General features: G+C 34.6%; 1 protein-coding gene across 1 annotated transcript in view; it reads left to right on the forward strand.

The window, feature by feature from the left end:
• PSME4 (proteasome activator subunit 4) overlaps positions 1 to 19,626 on the forward strand; it is a 102,088-nt gene that overhangs the window by 31,522 nt on the left and 50,940 nt on the right. The window contains exons 4-11 of the mRNA XM_059943351.1: positions 7,066 to 7,110; positions 9,109 to 9,258; positions 10,621 to 10,684; positions 11,287 to 11,361; positions 12,557 to 12,679; positions 14,810 to 14,902; positions 15,670 to 15,935; positions 18,993 to 19,179. Coding sequence (XP_059799334.1) covers positions 7,066 to 7,110; positions 9,109 to 9,258; positions 10,621 to 10,684; positions 11,287 to 11,361; positions 12,557 to 12,679; positions 14,810 to 14,902; positions 15,670 to 15,935; positions 18,993 to 19,179 — 1,003 coding nt within the window. The remainder of the gene's footprint in view (positions 1 to 7,065; positions 7,111 to 9,108; positions 9,259 to 10,620; positions 10,685 to 11,286; positions 11,362 to 12,556; positions 12,680 to 14,809; positions 14,903 to 15,669; positions 15,936 to 18,992; positions 19,180 to 19,626) is intronic.

The raw sequence follows: 19,626 nt of genomic DNA on the forward strand, positions 1-19,626 counted from the left end.
ATAACCGTGCATTGGGACATTTGAAAGTCTTGCAGTAATAATTTTTTATTGAGTCGGGCTATTCCATGAATTGCAGGATATCTAATATAGCTGGCTTTTAATCACTAAAAGTCCAGTGAGTCCTCCCCCCGATTGTGATAGTTAAAAATGTCCCTTACATTTCCAGAATGCGCCCTGCATGTGGTTAGAGGCTTATGGATTTGCTGTCCTCTTAGCCTGCATCCATGCAAGTTAAAGTTTCCTGCCTCATTTATCAGTCCCTCCTGTTTTCTTACCACTGGTCCAGCACTTCTTGCTTTCTTTTTTTCTGTTTTTAATTCTGTAAGATCCAGGTCTTTTAGTTTCCAAACCAGTATTCTTTTTCCTGTTCCAGTGCTTCTCAGATTGTCCATTTACTACGTCCTTCCCTTTCCCCAAAGATGTTTCTTAAGAGGTGTGGTGTGAGAAATTTCTTGGAATTTTTACATTTTATCTTAAACATTCATATCTTTATTAGGCTTATTAAGTAATGCTTTCATAAGTAAAAATTTCTTCCATATGTATCTCTTGACTAAAACTGATGCTCCAAGAAGATGAACTCTATTGGCCTAGTGGCTTGGAGCACTTACACACAGGACTGTGTGCATCCGCTAAAAGGAGCACACATTGTGAAGTGCAGCTCTGTTGATGCAGCCTGTTTTTATTTTTTTTATTATTATTATTTTTTAAAGATGACAGGTTTTTTTTTTTAAACTTTGGGTTTATTTTATTTATTTATTTATGGCTGTGTTGGGTCTTCGTTTCTGTGCGAGGGCTTTCTCTAGTTGCGGTGAGCGGGGGCCACTCTTCATCGCGGTGCGCGGGCCTCTCACTATCGTGGCCTCTCTTGTTGCGGAGCACAGGCTCCAGACGCGCAGGCTCAGTAATTGTGGCTCACGGGCCTAGTTGCTCCGCGGCATGTGGGATCCTCCCAGACCAGGGCGCGAACCCGTGTCCCCTGCATTAGCAGGCAGATTCTCAACCACTGCGCCACCAGGGAAGCCCCAGCCTGTTTTTAAAAATGATGATGTGTTGTTCCAGTTTGAAGGGATCAGAAAGAACACTGGGCATCTGGAACTACTTTTTTTTTTTTTAAAGTAAAGTGTCAATTTCTTTATTTATATTTATTTTTGGCTGTGTTGGGTCTTCATTTCTGTGCGAGGGCTTTCTCTAGTTGCGGCAAGCAGGGGCCACTCTTCATCGCGGTGCGCGGGCCTCTCACTGTCGCGGCCTCTCTTGTTGCGGAGCACAAGCTCCAGACACGCAGGCTCAGTAGTTGTGGCTCACGGGCCCAGCTGCTCCGCGGCATGTGGGATCTTCCCAGACCAGGGCTCGAACCCGTGTCCCCTGCATTGGCAGGCAGATTCTCAACCGCTGCGCCACCAGGGAAGCCCCTGGAACTGCTTCTGAGGGGGCACTTTCTTCGTGAGAGGCAGCACTGTAGGACAAAATTTGAAACTTAATGTCTCTTCTGTTTAAAAAAAAAAAAGGTAGAAAAAATGGTACTTAAAACAGTTTTTCAGAATTGTAATTAATTCTTTATTCATTTTCTCTAATTTGCTTTAAACTTTTTACTGTTATTATCATATTTTACCTCTCCTTTTGAAAGGAGTACCTGTTACCATATTTCCATTCAGGTCACACTGTATATAGTTACAACAATTAACTTTGAAAGATTTTCAGATTCTTTGGTTCTTGGACTTTATTCATCACACTTGCCTTGATTTTAATATTATAGCAAGTGTTAATAGCCCAGGGATAGAAGTGTGACTTTTTACAAACATTTTATTTCAGAAAATTCCTTAAGGAGCCCTTTAATATGGCATGCTTTTGGAGTTAGTATTTTGAGTATTTTCATCTTAAATGTATTCTGACACATTTTGAAACAGTTTTGTCAGCTGACTGCATGTGTTCATAACTATTTTTAGAATACCACTTTTATAATCAAAAGTGAAAGCTTGCTTCATTTGTTAACTGTTTGTCTTTCAAGTCTTAAACTCATGTGCCTTATGTGTTTGTCTTTATTGAAACTACTGCTTAGAATGCCATGCATTTCAACATGATTTTAAAAGCTGTTTCCATTGTTTGAAGCAAGGATTATTAAACTTTCTTCTCCTTTCCCCTATTTTCTTCTCTGTCCTCTCCTCCTTCTTCTTTTTTGCTTCCTCTCCCCCTTCTCTCCTCCTTTCTGTCTTTTTGCCTCAGTGGCAAAAGACCCTTTTTACTTTCATCTGTTTTTACTTTCTGCTGGAGAAACAATTTGTAGTGTTTTTTTTATTCAAAAGAAAAATTAAAATTGGAAAAAACCCAGGTAGTTGTGAACTCGATACTAGCAACTTAAGAACTGCTTATTGTTTACTTTGTAAAAGAAGCATTTGAATCATTTGGGCATGATTTTATGTCATAAAACAGTGTCCCACACACTTAACTGGAAAAGCATATTACAGGTTACAAATGTAGGCAGCACGGTAAAGAAAGGTATTGCTACTAACAAAATGTGGGGGAATTATGCATAGATCAGTTTTTACAAGTGAACATAGACAATTCATGTTTGAATTGCTATGTGTATATATATATACATTTATTTAGTCTTATCACTATCAGTTTAGTTTTTGTGGGTTGTTTGGTGTTTTAAAGGTTTACATATTTGCATCATGAGTAGCTTGGGCCTAGATAACTCATTTACTTTTTAAAAAATATTTAAATATCTATTTTTCTTTTATATGTATTCTAAGGTGGATAATACAGTATTAAACTATTTCATTTTTCATATTAATCTGCCTCTGGAGAAATTTGATATTTCCCTTTTCTGGTACTTGTTCTTGATTTCTTCTTTCTCTGTTAAATCTATCAAAGGACCATTTGAATTGGTGCTCTTATCCTTAAGATACAGTTAAATCCTTTGTTCCCCCATCAACACATGAAAATGACATGTTCTTAACCTCTGTCGGGGGTTTCTTGATATGTGTAGCCACATTTCTAAGCTTAAGTTACTACCAGCAACTCAAGAATGATCTTTAGCTATAGAATTTAACATGATAATGAAATGATGAAAGTAATTTGTCTGAGAACCTGTTGAAATTTAAAATAGTTTACAGTTATTTTGTTAGTAAACAATGATTATTAATATGGTATTTGCAGTGATTTTTTTAACATGGTATTTGAGGAACATTCTATTTGCTTTTTAAAAAATTCTATTTTTATTTGGAAATTAGAGAATAAGTGGTTGATTTTATTAATTTTTATTAATGACTTTGATAGTGCTTCTTTCAAAAGTTGTGCTACAATGATCTTTCTCTAGAAACTGCTCTTTTTAAAGCAATTTAAAAAATACTCAGTTCACATTGATCAGGCTTGTCATCACTTGTAGCAATTATACACACTCTTTTTACACGAGTGGTCAGAATCATTACAATTTCTTAACATTTACTTGCCATAGAGGCATACTTTTTTCTTGAAGTAATTGTATGGAAAACCCATGTTAATGCTACATCAGTGATGAAGATGTTATAATTTATTTAGGCTGTCCTCAGGTAAAATTATCTTAAACCTAATTTTGTGTGAAGTGGCTGTGAAAAATGACTGCTGATTTAACTAAGCAGTATTAGATTTTGTAAGATTAGATATGAGATGGATAGTGTTTGACTAACTGATGGTGGATTTGTTTGGATTTAGGAAAAAACTGATATATTAAGTTACAAGGAGGTTGAGACAGAGTTATGTAGAATATACCAGGGTTATAGTTTCCCAGTTCATTTATAAAAAAGTAAATATGATTACTCTGAAGTTAAATTTTAGTCCAAGAATTGTGAAGTGAAGCTGAACATACTTCTGGCCATGGGCAGTCCACACTACTCTCATCTTGAATTTGTCATTTGCTGTACATTTCTCTGGTTTAGAAGTGAATATTGTCCTGACAGTTAGGTAAGGCTAAGGAGGTAGGAATCGTAAACCTCCAGGTTTATATAAGTCCACTATCTCAGTAACTGGAGGCTAAGGCTTTTGGCTTTCCTCAGGCTTCTCTGCTACATATTTGGCATTTATTAACCTAAGGCATACTTAAGTACTCGAGTATTTATTTGGCATACTTTATTAACATACGGAATCATAAAGAACATCATCATAAGGAAATTGCCTCCCAGAGAGGAAAATTCACACAGAGTCATTTGTTGAAACTGGGACAAGAGCTCAAGAACTGGGACAAGAACTTACTTTCTGCCCTGATAAATAGGGTGGCAGCTGGGGAAGGACTTTCCTATTTTGATGCAATTTCCTAAATGTAAATTAATAGCTTCTCAGAGGCAGTAGAATAAATGTAAAAGCAAAATGAGTACAAATTTTCGTTCTTAAGGAGATTGAAAATATAATTTATTTTGGCCAGATATGAAATAATAATTGTAGTTAACATTTATTGTGCTTAATTCTGGGCCAGGTAACTGCATTCTTTACATTATCTTATTTAATTTTTGTAACAGCTCTTATATAGATATGAGGCTATAATACTGCGCTACTAGTAAGTAGCAGGACAGGTTTTCAAATTCAGATCCGTCTGACTCTAAGCCCAGGCTGTGAACCATTCATTACATGATATACTGTGGCTTTCTTTTCAAGCTAACATGCGTTTACTAAGAGGAAATAGGGTATGAGAAAACCCACCCAAAACTTAGTCCCTCTGTAGATCCCTTTTGATTAAAAAAAAAAAAAAAGTGTTTTGAATTGTTGTCACTTTAGTGTTAGAAATTTCCAACAATTGGAAAAGTTTTTAGTGATTATTCACTCCCTCTAAAAATTAGTGAAATATAATCTAGTAGCATCTAGCCTTAACCTTTTATTTTATTTTTAAACAGAAACATTGTTCCCTTCATCTTGAGAGATTACAAGAATCACAAAAGGTCACTACACAGATATCACAGGTTAGAGAGATTGTACCCTTTTCTGGATAAAGAGTATAAATCCAATGGCACAGGCCTTATATATAAGGAGGGGTTGAAACTGACTTTATTTAGATGAATTAAATCACATTCCCACACACCCTATTCCTCTAATGAGTGAAGTGACAGCTATCAAGTCTTATAATTAACCTCCTATTCTTCTGAAGAGTGAAGGGAACTGGAGAAAACATGTAGCTATGCAGCCTTTTATGACTTGCTTTCTAGAATCATTTTTGACATTATATGGAAGTTTGTTGGTAGAATAGAAAAATTACCAGTGAAAATAGCAGGTTTTCTGTGTTGTACTCTCAAACAAGCTGCCACAGAAACAGTTAAAAGTAAATGTAACATGAACACAAACATTAGTAACTGGTAGAATTATAGATCTTCTGCTTATTTCCTTGGACCATAAGTTTACCATTTTAGAATTATCTTTTTTAAAATCTGCATTTAAGTTGATGTCTTATTTCGTTTGGAACTAGATGAATCTTCAGATCTTACCTATGAATTCTAAAATTTGTTTCTAAGTTGGTTCTTTGGTCCAAACTAAAAGAAGATCCAAAGATCGATGTTCTTTGTTGTCCTGATAGAAAATGTTTATAGAGCTTTGTAAATAAATAAATATATAAATATATTTATAATATATGTATATATGTAAATGAACACAGCCTTGTTATAAGCACTTTGGAAATGCCCAGAAGTAAAAATCATAGTTGTGGTCTTCAGGGAGTTGTAAATGTAGTTGGAGAGAAGTTTGCTCCCCTCCCCCTCCTTTTTTTTTTAACTAGGCAAACTTAGATGTTCCCTCAGTTAAACTCTGTTTCCGAATTGATGAGTTTTTTTTTGTGAGAGAAGGTAACATCTCTCTTTGATAATCAGAGAAAATGCTCCACGATGACTCTCTGGCCGTATGGTCATCTTTTTTATTTTAGAATTATCTCATGAGTTGTAACCCAGTTTCCTCTTCAGTTAATTTTTTTCTGAGTACTTTTGAAATTAAAGAGGATTCTTACTGCTTCAAGTAATGAAATTATAGTTTTCTCTCTTGGTTATATAGTACACTGATTACTTGTGTTGAGTTTGGTTTGTGTTATTCCTTGGAATTTCTTTGCAAATTAGTTCTTAAGCTTTCAGAGAAATTGGATAGACTTCTGGACTTAAGAATTTCAAGCAACTTAATGAGAAAGTGTCAGGTGGAAGCACTGCCTGAAAGTTACCCCTTTCCCCCATAATTTTTTCTCTTGAGATTTGGGGACTTGTTTTATTTTTACTTTTATACATCATATTGTAAGTAGTCACACATTTATTTTAAAATTCCAGTTCAAAATTACCCTTTGTTTTGTTAATTTGCATTTGACCTCTTTTGACTGTGGTCTAGTTAAAATTTTAAATATCCATTCTGGTGATGTGTGTTTAAACCAGTACACACTAGCCTTTTCATTAAAGTAGAAGTGTTTATTATAAGTTCATATACAAATATTTATGTTGTTTTCCTAAATTCACTTGAACCACCTACAAGTTGGAAAATAAGTTACAGCTTTTTTTTTTTTTTTTTTTTTTTTAAGTTACAGCTTTTAATGTTCCTCAGCTAACTTTTTAAGTAGCTGGTCAGAAAGGTGGCAGTTGCTTATTATTTTGATAATCGTTGTTCGCAATAAAGTGCCTTGGAGGGTTATAAAACTCTCATCAGTAGGTTACAGAAAACTGGTTTCTGGTAGTTGCTGATAGAAGCACACCAGACTTTGCTGTTTGTTTTTTGATGTAAAAGCACTTTAATAAAAATTTAAAATTAGTATTTGAAGCCACTGAACATACTTCTTGATGTATTGATAGTTATATGGTCATTGCTGCCCACTTTGTAAAGATCGAAGATGATTTGCCCTTTCTCTAGTTTTCTTCCCTTTTTTTCACTGCATAGAATGAGCAAAAGGGAGGAGTAGATTACAGAGTTTAGGGTAGTTAATCGTTAGAATTTTGTCTGTATGAAAGAGAAGGATTAGTTATTCCATATACACAGATAATATCTAAATGTATGAGTGTATCTTAGAGATATTTATTAAAGATGTGTTCTTAAAATACACCAACCTAATTTATCAAATGGATTTTTTCCCCCCAGTTCTGTAGAAAATGTTCTCAAAACACTCGTGAAAAGCTGCCGACCGTAAGTAGCTTCTCAATTTATAAAGCCTCTTATTGTTTCTGTGGGCTTTTCCCCATCTTTAGTATGCTTTGAAGAGGAATTTAGAGGTATAACTAGTCTCTGATATTGTGATGTTAGTCACTGGGCACAACATATCATCTCCAGCTCTTCAACTGAACTTTTCAGATTTCATTTATAAATTTAGAAATTTTTAAGTGGTGTGGGTGTCAGTCACCCATTATAAAGTAAGAATGCAATAATGTACGTATAACTGGCTTCATCTGGAAGGTTTTCCTAGAGTATTGTTACTCAGATCAAAAATATTTTCCAAAATGAGCCTTGTAGGTCTTATATTAAAATGACTAATAATAAGATGGCGCATAAGTTTTTTTCTACTGTGTTCTGTTTCAGTAAAATATTTGACTTTGAATATCCCATATTCTTATGTTTAAAGATGAATATGGATGGAATTTAGTTTAATTAAAGTCCAGTTGTGTGGACTTGAACTATTTTTTCATTCTTGTTTATCAGGCTGTTCTAAGACATACTTCTGCTATGAATGCAGTGAATTCTTTTGAATGGAAATTCGTATATTTATCATAATGACTCATATGTAATATGAGTTAAAGTTATTTTATAGATCAGATACTTGTTGCTGACCTCCTACACTACTCAGTCTTGGGCAAATGTATTTTCAAGATATAAAATGTCTCCTTTTAAGAGGCTTAAGATCTAACCTGAGTCATTCAATAAGCCACCAATGAGCAGTGTCATTTTGTGAAACTTGATCATCACTGAGGTACTTACTGGTTTTTAGGTTCTTAGATAATTCATAGAATGCCCAAGCTTTTGTTTTGGATTACTAGGCTAACAGTTGATTCTGAAAAATTAGGAAGGGGAATCAATGTATGAGATCTTTGAAGGTAGAATATATGAATATATTCTGCCTTTAAAAATTTTTTTAATTCTAACCTGTTGCACAATGATCTGGTACATAAATGCTCGATGAACTCAACAGAAGAATAACTAGAAATGTAATTTTATTTTTCACATAAAGGAAAGAAGTGTGATTCTAATAACACAGATGTATAAAGATATAATAAGATTAATAATATGATGTATAGGCCAAACCTCCAAGTATATTTGAAAGGGTTTACTAACTTTTTGGGCCATACCCAAATCATAAATTTTCATATGCTTTTCATTATTTTAAACCCCAGTTGCCTACCCATTTGGGTATCCATTCCATACCCAAATGGATAATGGGTCCTCCTTATCCATTTACCTTCATTTTGTGTGTGTCTGCACACTTCAGATTTTATTTTTCTAAATCTTCTATACCCCAGGGATGCTCCTGCCCATTTCATAGAATTTTACAATGTTAGAGCCTGTAGGACTCGATCATCTAGCCCAATCCTCTCTTGTATATAGGAAGAAATGTATAATCAGCAAAGTGAGAAAGAGAACATCAACCTGGGAACCTCTGGTCCAATGAGGGTAAATGGTTTGTTCCTAAGGTGCCTAGAGGTTCCTGGGCTGATGTTCTCTTGCTCACTTTGCTGATTATACATTTCTTATATAGACTGGATTCCCTATGATAAGACATTTTTTTTTTCTATTGCTATTACACAGCACATAGGATGAAAAAATACAACAATCATGTTTAAGTTTGTAGGTGATTTGAATGACTTTGTATTTTATCTGAGGTTTATCAACTTTATGTTGGGTTGGCCAGAAAGTTTGTTCAGCCATCTTACAGAAAAACCTGAACGAACTCTTTGGCCAACTCAATAACATTTTCTCAAGTCCATAGACAAGAAAATTTATCTTATCTAAGTGTGATAGGCTGTTTATTTTAGAGTTGTAAAAATGTGTGTTTCTTGTTGGTAATATCACACACATTGGTAGTGTGTGATATTATCTCATGAATATCTTCGCCTTCTCCTCCTTTTTTGTCAGTCATATAATGATGTAGAGCGTTTAGCCAACGATCAGATACATGAAAACCTTCTTTATTAGGTATTTTCCAGCAGATGCCACAGCTGAGATGCTAGAAGAATGGCGGCCATTAATGTGCCCTTTTGATGTAACGATGCAAAAGGCCATCACTTATTTTGAAATATTTCTTCCTACCTCCCTTTCTCCAGAACTTCATCATAAAGGTTTTAAGTAAGTATATATATATATATATATATATATATATATCTTGACAAATTCTAGAATATAGTAGGGAATACATGCATATATATACACACATATATATATGTATGTATGTATATACATGTGCAAACTATTAAAGCAATAATAAGTAAAAAATTTATCAACTCAACCATTATGTTTCTTATACTTGAAGTGTGTGTGTGAAGGCTAAAACAGTTAAATATAGGATTGCAAATAAAGAGAGAATAATGCTTGTATGTCAAGCCAAGTAAGATGTGGGCTTTAATTTAAGATATTGGGAGAGAAAGAATAATAAGTACAAAAAGGGGTTGAAAATTTCAATAAATAGGCAGTGGTGGAAATGTTAAATTGCATAGAGTTTAGGGAAGGGAAAAGTGTTTTTCTAAACCTTGGTTTTAACCCTCATCATGTGTAGCATAGTTTTTCTTTGGTCTTTTTTTTTTTTTTTAACTTGTTCTAGTCTTTTCACTGTTTTTAAGAACTGTTTTTTTCTTGGATGACTACAGGTATATCATAAACCCAAGAATGAAAATATTTAGATTGTACTTTTATGAAAAAAGTAAAAGGTATGAAGAAAAGACTGGAAGGATCATAGTAATTATCAGTATATTATGGGTTCATGCTTAGCCCTCCCACTCCCCCAGCATGTTTTCTATAGTGAGATGTCAAATCTTTTATTTCAGTCAAATCAGAAATTTTGTATCTAGCTGTATGTTTATGAAATTTTAATTTTAATTAAAAACTTGTAATTTCTTTGACATTTGTAAAGATTGGTTAATAATATTCAGATGTTTTCTTGCCCCTGTATTCTCTTCTATTGGCCAAAGAGTTCATTCGGGTTTTTCTGTAAGATGTTACTTTTTGGCCAATCCAATGTTTCTTTAAGTTGAGAGTTTCCACCACTATAATTTAATTGCTCCTAACACTTTGTGGCTCATTTCTTTTATGGAGCATTTACTGTAGTGCTAGTTAATGGTGTAATTACTAGTTGGCCTGTTAAAAGAGAGTAAGGGAGAGTTGCAGGAACAGGTAGTAACGGGAAAGCATTAAAGCAAAAAGGTCGGGAGAGGAAGGAGAAACTTGTAAACGGTGTTAGATAGGGGTAGACAATTATTTAACAATGAAGTAGAAATTTGATGAGATTATTCTTTTTAGCATAAATAAATTGAAAGGGGAATATTCAGACAAAAGTAGTTCTTTTTCCAGTAAGTTTGTAACTTTCAGTATTATTTTTTCTAGGTTGTGTAGTTATCAGTAAGAATAATAGATTAAAAAAATACAAGGGATACCTGGCTTTGAACCACTTGCTATAAATCACTTGCTATTCATAACAACATTTTTCTTCTTCAGACTTTGGTTTGATGAATTAATTGGCCTTTGGGTTTCAGTGCAAAATCTCCCACAGTGGGAGGGGGTGAGTATCCCATTTTTTCTTATATACTTTTTAGTTTGGAAGTAAATATATTGGATCATTTGATAAGTGACTTCAGTTCTTTAGAATTGGCTATTAGCAGTGTTGTAGTCAGTTTTTTAGAATTTTATTTGCTGTATTCTAAGAGAAGTAGAATATTCATTTTGGTTATATTCTTTATTTTCAAAATATTCTTTATTTTGGTTTTATCAATATCTGAAAGTATATACTTGTACTGTGAAATGCATGAAGAGTAAAACCCTGTTGTTTATTTCCTTTTGTACCCTTACTCGCATGGCGCTGGACACCTGGTGGATGTTTTCTACATGTGTGTTTGATTAAAACTTATTTTTCTCTTTGCACTGTGGATGATGCTTTGTCATTTCCCTTTTTGAATAAGCATTTCAACTGCAACTGATTTTTAAATGGGTGACGAGAATCAGAACTTAAATTTGGAGATTTGAAAAAACTGAGTCATAAATCAAGTATTAAATTCAGTTGTGCCCATAGTGATTGTTCTGAAAAGAATAAATGGATAAGGGGTGTGACTGTGACCCTTAAAAACAACAAATGTATTAACTGTCTTTTTTTTGGTTTACTTTCAGCAACTAGTAAATCTCTTTGCTCGATTGGCTACAGATAATATAGGGTACATAGATTGGGATCCTTATGTACCAAAGGTAATTAAGAACATTTGAACATATACAATAGCACTGACATCATCTTTATGTCTTTAAGAAGTGTGTTTTGTATTCTTATTTCTAGCACCACATAAAATATTTTTTGACTGTTAGTAAAAACATAAGTAATTTAAAGGATAGATCGTTTATTTTCAAAAAGTAATTGGATCATATCAAGCTATCATAAATGTTTGATTATTTTGTCTTACCTATGCAGGACATGAACTATAAGTTTCAGAGGAAGTAATTTAGAAAGTACTAACACTATTATTCAGGGTGTCATTACATTCATCCCTTCCAACGAATTTGGTGTACTGTATTTGATTGTTCTTCTAGAGTGTTCCCCACTTTTAAAATCACATTGTATACTTTCCTAGAGTAAGTAAAGCTAGAAAATGTCTCTAGGTGCAGTATTGCATATTCGGTGTCGTTTCACCTGCGGTAGAATCATCTGTGGAGCTTCAAGAAGGCTGTTGTGGGACATCCGGGTTGTTCTGATGTGCACACTGACAGTAGAGCAGAGCTGGGGAGCAGCAGAAGGCATATGCTCTGATTGCCTTTGCTTGTGCTGTCTTTCTCTGTTGCTGGCCAATAGAAACTAAGAAGGAAAAGTAAATTTCCCCAATCTTTAGCCCCGCCATATCTGACATATTTAACGACAGATTTAAAAAATAAATCTAATTGTATTAAAATACAGTTATTAAATGACAGATTAAAATGCAGATTCTTAGGGGGTAAAGTCAATGGTAAAATTTTGAGAGGGAGAGTAATCAGCCAGAAGATATTTGTGTTTTGTGCATCCTTGGCTTGGAATGAGAGCATAGGAAAAATAATTTTATGTGCGTTTAGGGAGGCAGAAAGTAGTCAAAATATTTCACATTGAACTACAGTTATCTACATTTTGCCTTTTTATGTTTAAGTCTCATTTGCCAATTTTGGAATACATGGATATGGGTGCTTCATAGTCACATGCCTGTGACCTCAGAGTGTCATTAAAGAAAGTGTACAGATATTTATATGAAATTCCTAAGGAATAAAGCAAATTACTAAACAGTATGTCATTTTGCTTAAAAACCAATCAAATGAGAATATATATTCAATATAGCAACACTAATATGTAACACTTAGGTTATTTAATGAGTTATTTGATATCTGTAAGTATTTATTATTAATTCTTTTTTTTTTCTTTTTAAAGATATTTACAAGAATTCTGAGAAGCCTGAACCTCCCAGTGGGAAGCAGTCAAGTGTTAGTCCCAAGATTTTTAACAAATGCTTATGATATAGGACATGCTGTAATATGGATCACCGCCATGATGGTTTGTAATACATTATCTTTGGTTTATATGGTTTATGTAAATTTTGTGGTAACCACACAAAAGTTCTACATAATCACATAATTCTAGATTAGTGGCTTAGTTGGTCACTTGATTCTTGGATATTTCTGATGGAGTAAGCTTATGTTTCTCAGACTCAGAATGTAGTCATAATGTACCATTTATAAATCTCCTTATGTAATGGACCTTAAAAGTAAGGGTCAGAAGTTCAGAGTTTTGATTATTGTGATCATTTTGTGATATATAGAAATATGGAATCACTATGTAATACACTGGAACTAACAGTGCTATAGGTCAATTATAGTTTAATTTGGGGGGGTGGGGAAGCAGAGTTTTAAGAGATTCAGAATGTCTGTAGTAGTTTTACAGACCAAGAACCAGAGTCATGCGTAAAAGAACTTTCCCAAGTCAAATTGATAATGATAAAGGTGAGATTTGAACTCAGGGTTCTGCATATGCTCAATATTAGTGCATTTATTGTTAGTGTTCACATAAAACATCATATTGAACACAAAGCTTATTGACCAAGTAATCTTAGTGAAGGGAGAAGTATGAAGGATTATTTTAGTGACTGTCATCTTCCAAATAAGAGTATTAAAACAACTTTATACTGTAATTTTCTGAATTGTCATTCATATTGCCTCTACAGTTATCTCCTTTTTGAATTATTCTGCATTTGATATTGTTCTGTGTTTGCTATTTTCTCCCAGGTTATACTGCTTGGTTGGCTGTTTCTGTCAAAAAGACAGAATGGTTGTGAGAAGTTTAGCTCTTAAATTTCATTGTAAGATTAAAAGAAAAGAAAATTTCAAGCTCCTCTTTCTTTTTTTTTTTTTTTTGTTATTTTATTAAACAGAGGGAAAATCCCATTTTCTTTCTGATATTAAACAACAGCAAAAACATACGGATATTTAGTATTTTACATAAGCAATGAGTTGGAACTTGTTTTTTAGGAGACACAGAATTAGATAGTGATTGGTATCAGCCTTATTTTAATGTTGCTGTTTCTCACACAATTGTTCTCATTGGCAGTTTCATTTTGTGTTAAATATGAATATTTAATATAATTTTAAAATCAACAGTGCTAATTATTATGTTAGAATTTTGGAAATTTTGTTGGTATTTTGCTGTGGAATTATGGTCTCAGTAGTTGCCCTGTACTAAATTGGGAAACGTGAATGTGGATTTTATTTCAGCAGAAAGACATGTTCCTTATGTAACTCGATATTCTGCCTTAGGTCTGTGCTGATTCTTTTTTTACTTGAAATATAATTGACATATAATGCTATGTTAGTTTCGGGTATACAACACAGTGATTTGACATTTGCATGCATTATAAATCTGTGCTGTTTCTTGAAAGAAGATCATCTTGAGACAGATAGGAGGTTTCAAGGCCAAGTTGTAGTCCTTTATTCCCAGGGTGGTTCAACTTGATAAGACGATTGCCAGCCTTTTCCTCATTGCTGCCGCCTGCGCCCCCGCCCCACCCCACCCTGTCCTGCAGCCCAGGTTCTATTGTTGTTTGGTTGGCTGTTTTGGTAACAGATTAAGGGAAAAATTTTTTTTTCTTTTTTGAATCACAATATGGTCACATATAACAGGTCTAATCACTTGAAACATTTAGAAGTAATAATAAAATATTTGAATGCATTTATGTAACTCTCACCTCCTTATTTCCTGCTGTGAGAACTTCTTCACTTCTTGAATCTTTTAAGGAATGCTTTTTATGCTTAATGTTGCCACACTTGGTTATTGTAATATGGTAATCTTAGTGAGAAAAATTATTTAACTGCAAAGAGTAAAAGATACTGTTACTCTAAATTGAAAGGTACCTTTTCCATTTTCTGATTTGGTTTCAGTAAGTTGCCCTTATTTTTATTTTATTTATGTATTTATTTTTTTGCCCTTATTTTTAGTAGACTGTCTTGAATTGAATTGTATGAAGTTCATCCGGGAATTGTTTTTGACTTTTATTTAGAGGTAGAATTGATTTTTGCCAGCAGGATGAATATGAACCACATTAAGAGATCTGTATATAGGCCTGAGCCTGTTAACCCCTTCAATTTTACAGATAACGTGGGTACTGATAGTTTTGCTCTTTTATCTGAACAGGGTGGACCAAGTAAGCTAGTGCAAAAACATTTGGCTGGTTTGTTTAACAGCATCACATCTTTTTACCATCCTTCAAATAATGGCCGCTGGCTGGTGAGTAATGTTCATTTTTTTACTCTTAGGGTTTGGAATTTTTTAAGATATGGTCACATGTAACTATTGCCTATTGTTTAACCTATGATACATTTTCTGTCCTTTGTCTAAGATTTGGCTATATGTCAGTGATCAAGTTTACATTAAGTTACTGCGTTCATAGAACATATAGAAATAAAGATAATACTAGTGTGGTAACTGGTAACAAAATGCCACAAAACCATGGAATCATCTTTTCAGTTTTATCATGTTAGTGTTTTTGTTTGTTTGTTTTTAAGTTGCCTGGTTAAAATGGCTTTTCACGTAATGGAAGATTCATGTGGTGCTAGAAATTAAAACTGAAATTTGAAACACATCTTTATTAATTATTATCAGTGATTAATTGGTAAGAGTATTTTATTCTATCTAGTTAGGCCATACAGGTCTTTGTAATAAGATTATACAAGCTGTTAAACAGCAAGGTCCTACTGTATAGGACAGGGAACTGCAATGTCCGGTGAAAACCACAATGGAAAAGAATGTGAAAAAGAATATATATATGTATAACTGAGTCACTTTGCTGTACAGCAGAAATTAACACAACATTGTAAATCAACTATACTTCAATAAAATTTTAAAAATAAAAAAATAAAAAGGTTGTAGTCAAAAAAAGAAAGATTATACAAGCTGTTATTTTAAAAATCTTTACTTGGGAGGGTAGAGAGGAGCTATGCATATCTATAGGGGAACTAGAATCTACCTAGGACTTTCTGCTTCTGTGTCCCCAGAACAAGTTAATGAAACTACTTCAGCGGTTGCCAAACAGTGTTGTTAGAAGATTACATCGTGAAAGATATAAGAAGCCTTCTTGGTTAACTCCTGTGCCTGATAGCCATAAGCTTACTGATCAAGATGTTACAGACTTTGTACAATGCATTATTCAACCTGTCCTCTTGGCTATGTTTAGCAAAACTGGTAGTTTAGAAGCAGCCCAGGCTCTGCAGAATCTTGCACTCATGAGACCGGAGTTAGTAATACCCCCTGTACTTGAAAGGTAAGTATAGCTTTACTTGTTTCGTTGAAGCCTCAGCTGTGGCTACTGTTATTCTCTATACTCTTGTGCTTGGCTTTCTTTTCTTTTCTGTGGCTTCTGTTTTGCTATCTTTGTGCTTATTCCTGTCCCTAGAGGAGACAAGACATTATAACCTAATGATTGGTAACTTGATAAAGGTTTATTGGAGAGAAAAGAAAATTGATATGAAATGGATAAAATAAAATATTTTGAATTATTTGCACATTTTAGCTACTCAAGTTTTTGCTCATAAATAAAGCTCTGGCTGTTTTTTCACAAAATGTGAGTGTCACTAAATATTGAGAACATGGCAGTGAATGTGATTTTGCATTTCTATTTCTCAGGCTCAATGATAGAGAAGAAAATTTGGTTACCTTTATTATTTTCATATATTGTATAACCTTGTGTGTATTATTTCCACAGTGTTGATTTTACTGCATTCGTTGTTTTGCATGTTGAAATAGTAACAAAAGTAGTTCTCCACTTGCCTCATCACTGTCACAATATAGGCCTGGTGTGCTTTGTAGGAGAGAGCCACTCTGAGTTGTCTTGAGTGTTCAGGAGCAGATTGCTTAAGCTTTCTGTTATTCATTCCTTTGCTCCCTGAACTTCAGCTTTATGATTCCTCTCTAAATGGCTTTGTCAAAAGTAGAAGAAGAATGTTAGATTTTGGAGCCCAGAAGGATCTAACAGTTTGAGTTTCTTAAAACTCAGATTTGTCCAAGGTCCTTACTGGCAGAATGCAGATGACAGCTTATTTTCTGTCTAACTGTTGAGACAGGAAGATTGGTGACATTTACTTGGCAAAGGGTATCCTGTTAAAGATCTTCACCAAAATGGGACTCCATTATTTGTAATTTGAGTTGCTTGTACTATCTTGCCCTGTCTCTTTGCCATAACTATTTTTTTTTAAATTTATTTATTTATTTATTTATTTATTTTTGGTTGTGTTGGGTCTTCGTTTCTGTGCGAGGGCTTTCTCTAGTTGCGGCAAGTGGGGGTCACTCTTCATCGCGGTGCGCAGGCCTCTCACTATCGTGGCCTCTCTTGTTGCGGAGCACAGGCTCCAGACACGCAGGCTCAGTAGTTGTGGCTCACGGGCTTAGTTGCTCCGTGGCCTGTGGGATCTTCCCAGACCAGGGTTCAAACCCGTGTTCCCCGCATTAGCAGGCAGATTCTCAACCACTGCGCCACCAGGGAAGCCCTGCCATAACTATTTAAGTTGTACTTCACTTTCCCAACTTCCCCTGTTTTTTTATGTATACATCTTGGGGCCTTGAAACTTCCAGCATGTACAACTTAATTAGGAAATGGAATGGGGAAGTTAGGCAGTTTCTACTCTGTCTCCAGCCTTCAGTGTTCTTTGCTACTTGACCTCCACGTGGTAGCAGAAGCTATCAGTCAGTGGCAGGTCCCTTGATGCTCTTTGGAGAAGAGAGACTTGCCTCTAAAGGGGAACTTCTGTTGTTTGCATAGTTAAAATTTTGAACTCTGATGTGTTTTGGTGTTTCTTTACTTTCCCTTTGTTTTGCCTTATTTTAATGTTTTCCAGCTGATGAATTATGACTGGTGAGATAAGTTTTTAGTAGAAGGAACAAAGCTTATAAATACAAATACAATTATCCATCACATTTTTCTTTAGTTCTCAAATTTTGGACAAATTTAATACGAGCATATTCTGTGATGTATGCTTGGCCAAGATAAATATTTAATTAACAAAATTGTCAATACAATGACATTTTTTGAGACTCAGTTGTAATTTTGTCATGTTTAGAAGTGGCATCGCTACCTTTTTTGACGGGTTTTTTTTTTTTCTTCTTTTTCTTCTTTTTTGGCCGCATTGCACGGCTTGCAGGATCTTAGTTCCCCGATTGGGGATTGAACCTGGGTCATGGCAGTGAAAGGGCCGAGTCCTAACCACTGAACTGCCAGGGAATTTCCAAGCAAAAGTCTTTTTTTTTTAAAAAAATATTTATTTATGTGGCCACGTGGGGTCTTTTTAGTTGCAGCACACGTTATCTTCGTTGTGGCACGCAGGCTCTTTTTAGTTAAGGCATGTGGGCTCTTAGTTGCAGCATGCAGGATCTAGTTCCCTGACCAGGGATCAAACCCGGGCCCCCTGCATTGGGAGCGCAGAGTCTTAATTGCTGGACCACCAGGGAAGTCCCCAAGCAAAAGTCTTTTAAAAGTAAAAATGTAGAAAAAAAATTTTAGGCACTTAGTTTTGCATCTCCTGAAGACAGCTTCTGCTAAAGAGTTTTTGGTTTGTTTCATTCATCTTTTAAAATAAGCATAGGTTTGATTTTTTTTTTTAATCCTAGTTAGAAATCCTTCTTTTTTCCTACTTATTTATAATTAAATTTCCTTATTATTTACCTTTTCTGTATAAGAGGAATTTAAACTGACTATATTTTGCATTTTTTTTCCCCTATAGGATAGATTCTCAAAAGTGAAATCACTGAGCCATGGAGTGAGTGTTCTTGGCTCGTAAATACTTACTTAGTGATCAAAGATTGCGTTTGTCTTATTCCCCGTTTTATTCACTCTAGTCTCAGGCATATTCTCTTATGTTTCTGATAGCTGATTTCCAACTTTAAAATACAGTCTTTTTAAAAGTATAAAATAGACCCTTCTGCATTTTAGTAAGATTATTTTTTCCCATAAAGGGGAAGCGTAGAGTAGTTGTAACTTGTTATTCCTGAATTCTAATAATTGCTGACAGTTAGATTAGATGCAGTCCTATTGGAATGTGGAAACGGATTAAGATGCTGAAAGAATGCAAAAATCTACCAGCTAATGTTACTTTTCAGTGTGGAATTGGCATGGAGGAAGGTGGTAAGGTGGCAGGGAGTTGGGGAAACATGTACCTTTCCTTTATTTGTGTGATTCTGTTCACTTTGAGAGCAAATATTCACTCAGAATACTGTGCCAGCTACAAACCTTTAATCCAAAATGCAGTTTATGAATTTAGTATGTTTAATGTGTTATGTATGCTTATCTGTGTTGGAAAATTTTTAAAATTCTGTTTTCAAACTGTAGAACGTATCCTGCACTAGAGACTTTAACAGAACCTCACCAGCTCACAGCTACGTTAAGTTGTGTAATTGGAGTAGCCCGCAGTTTGGTATCAGGGGGCAAGTGGTTTCCTGAAGGTCCAACACACATGCTACCTCTGTTGATGAGAGCATTGCCTGGGGTGGATCCAAATGACTTTAGTAAATGCATGGTGAGCATATTTATGATTCTGTTTTGTATCTAAGTTATAATTGTGTAAATGGATATCCTATTACTTTTTCTTCAAATATTCTTTAGAACATAGTAAAGTGTAAAATTTGTTAATGGTAGCAGAGTTATATCTGTAGATGCCCAAGTTTAGATCTGTGGACAGTTAGTTGATCTATGTAAGGTCTTCCTTAGTAAGTAATTTCCCATAACCTGTGTGCATTTATGATCATATGGTGTTTTAAAGCTCATTATGTATCTCCTATCTTCCTTAAGCAGATACATTAAAAATGGTAGCATTTGATCACTTGTGCTTCCGTTTGTCTGCACTTGTCACAAGGAACATGATAAAAATTACTGGGTGTGAAATGCCAGATTCCCCTTATACACACACCTTCTGACTTAGAATATTGTTCACCTTCCCTCTTCCCTGGTCTCTAGCTTCTGCATG

This window comes from Balaenoptera ricei, chromosome 13 (genome assembly GCF_028023285.1).
Source record: "Balaenoptera ricei isolate mBalRic1 chromosome 13, mBalRic1.hap2, whole genome shotgun sequence".
NCBI lineage: Eukaryota > Metazoa > Chordata > Mammalia > Artiodactyla > Balaenopteridae > Balaenoptera > Balaenoptera ricei.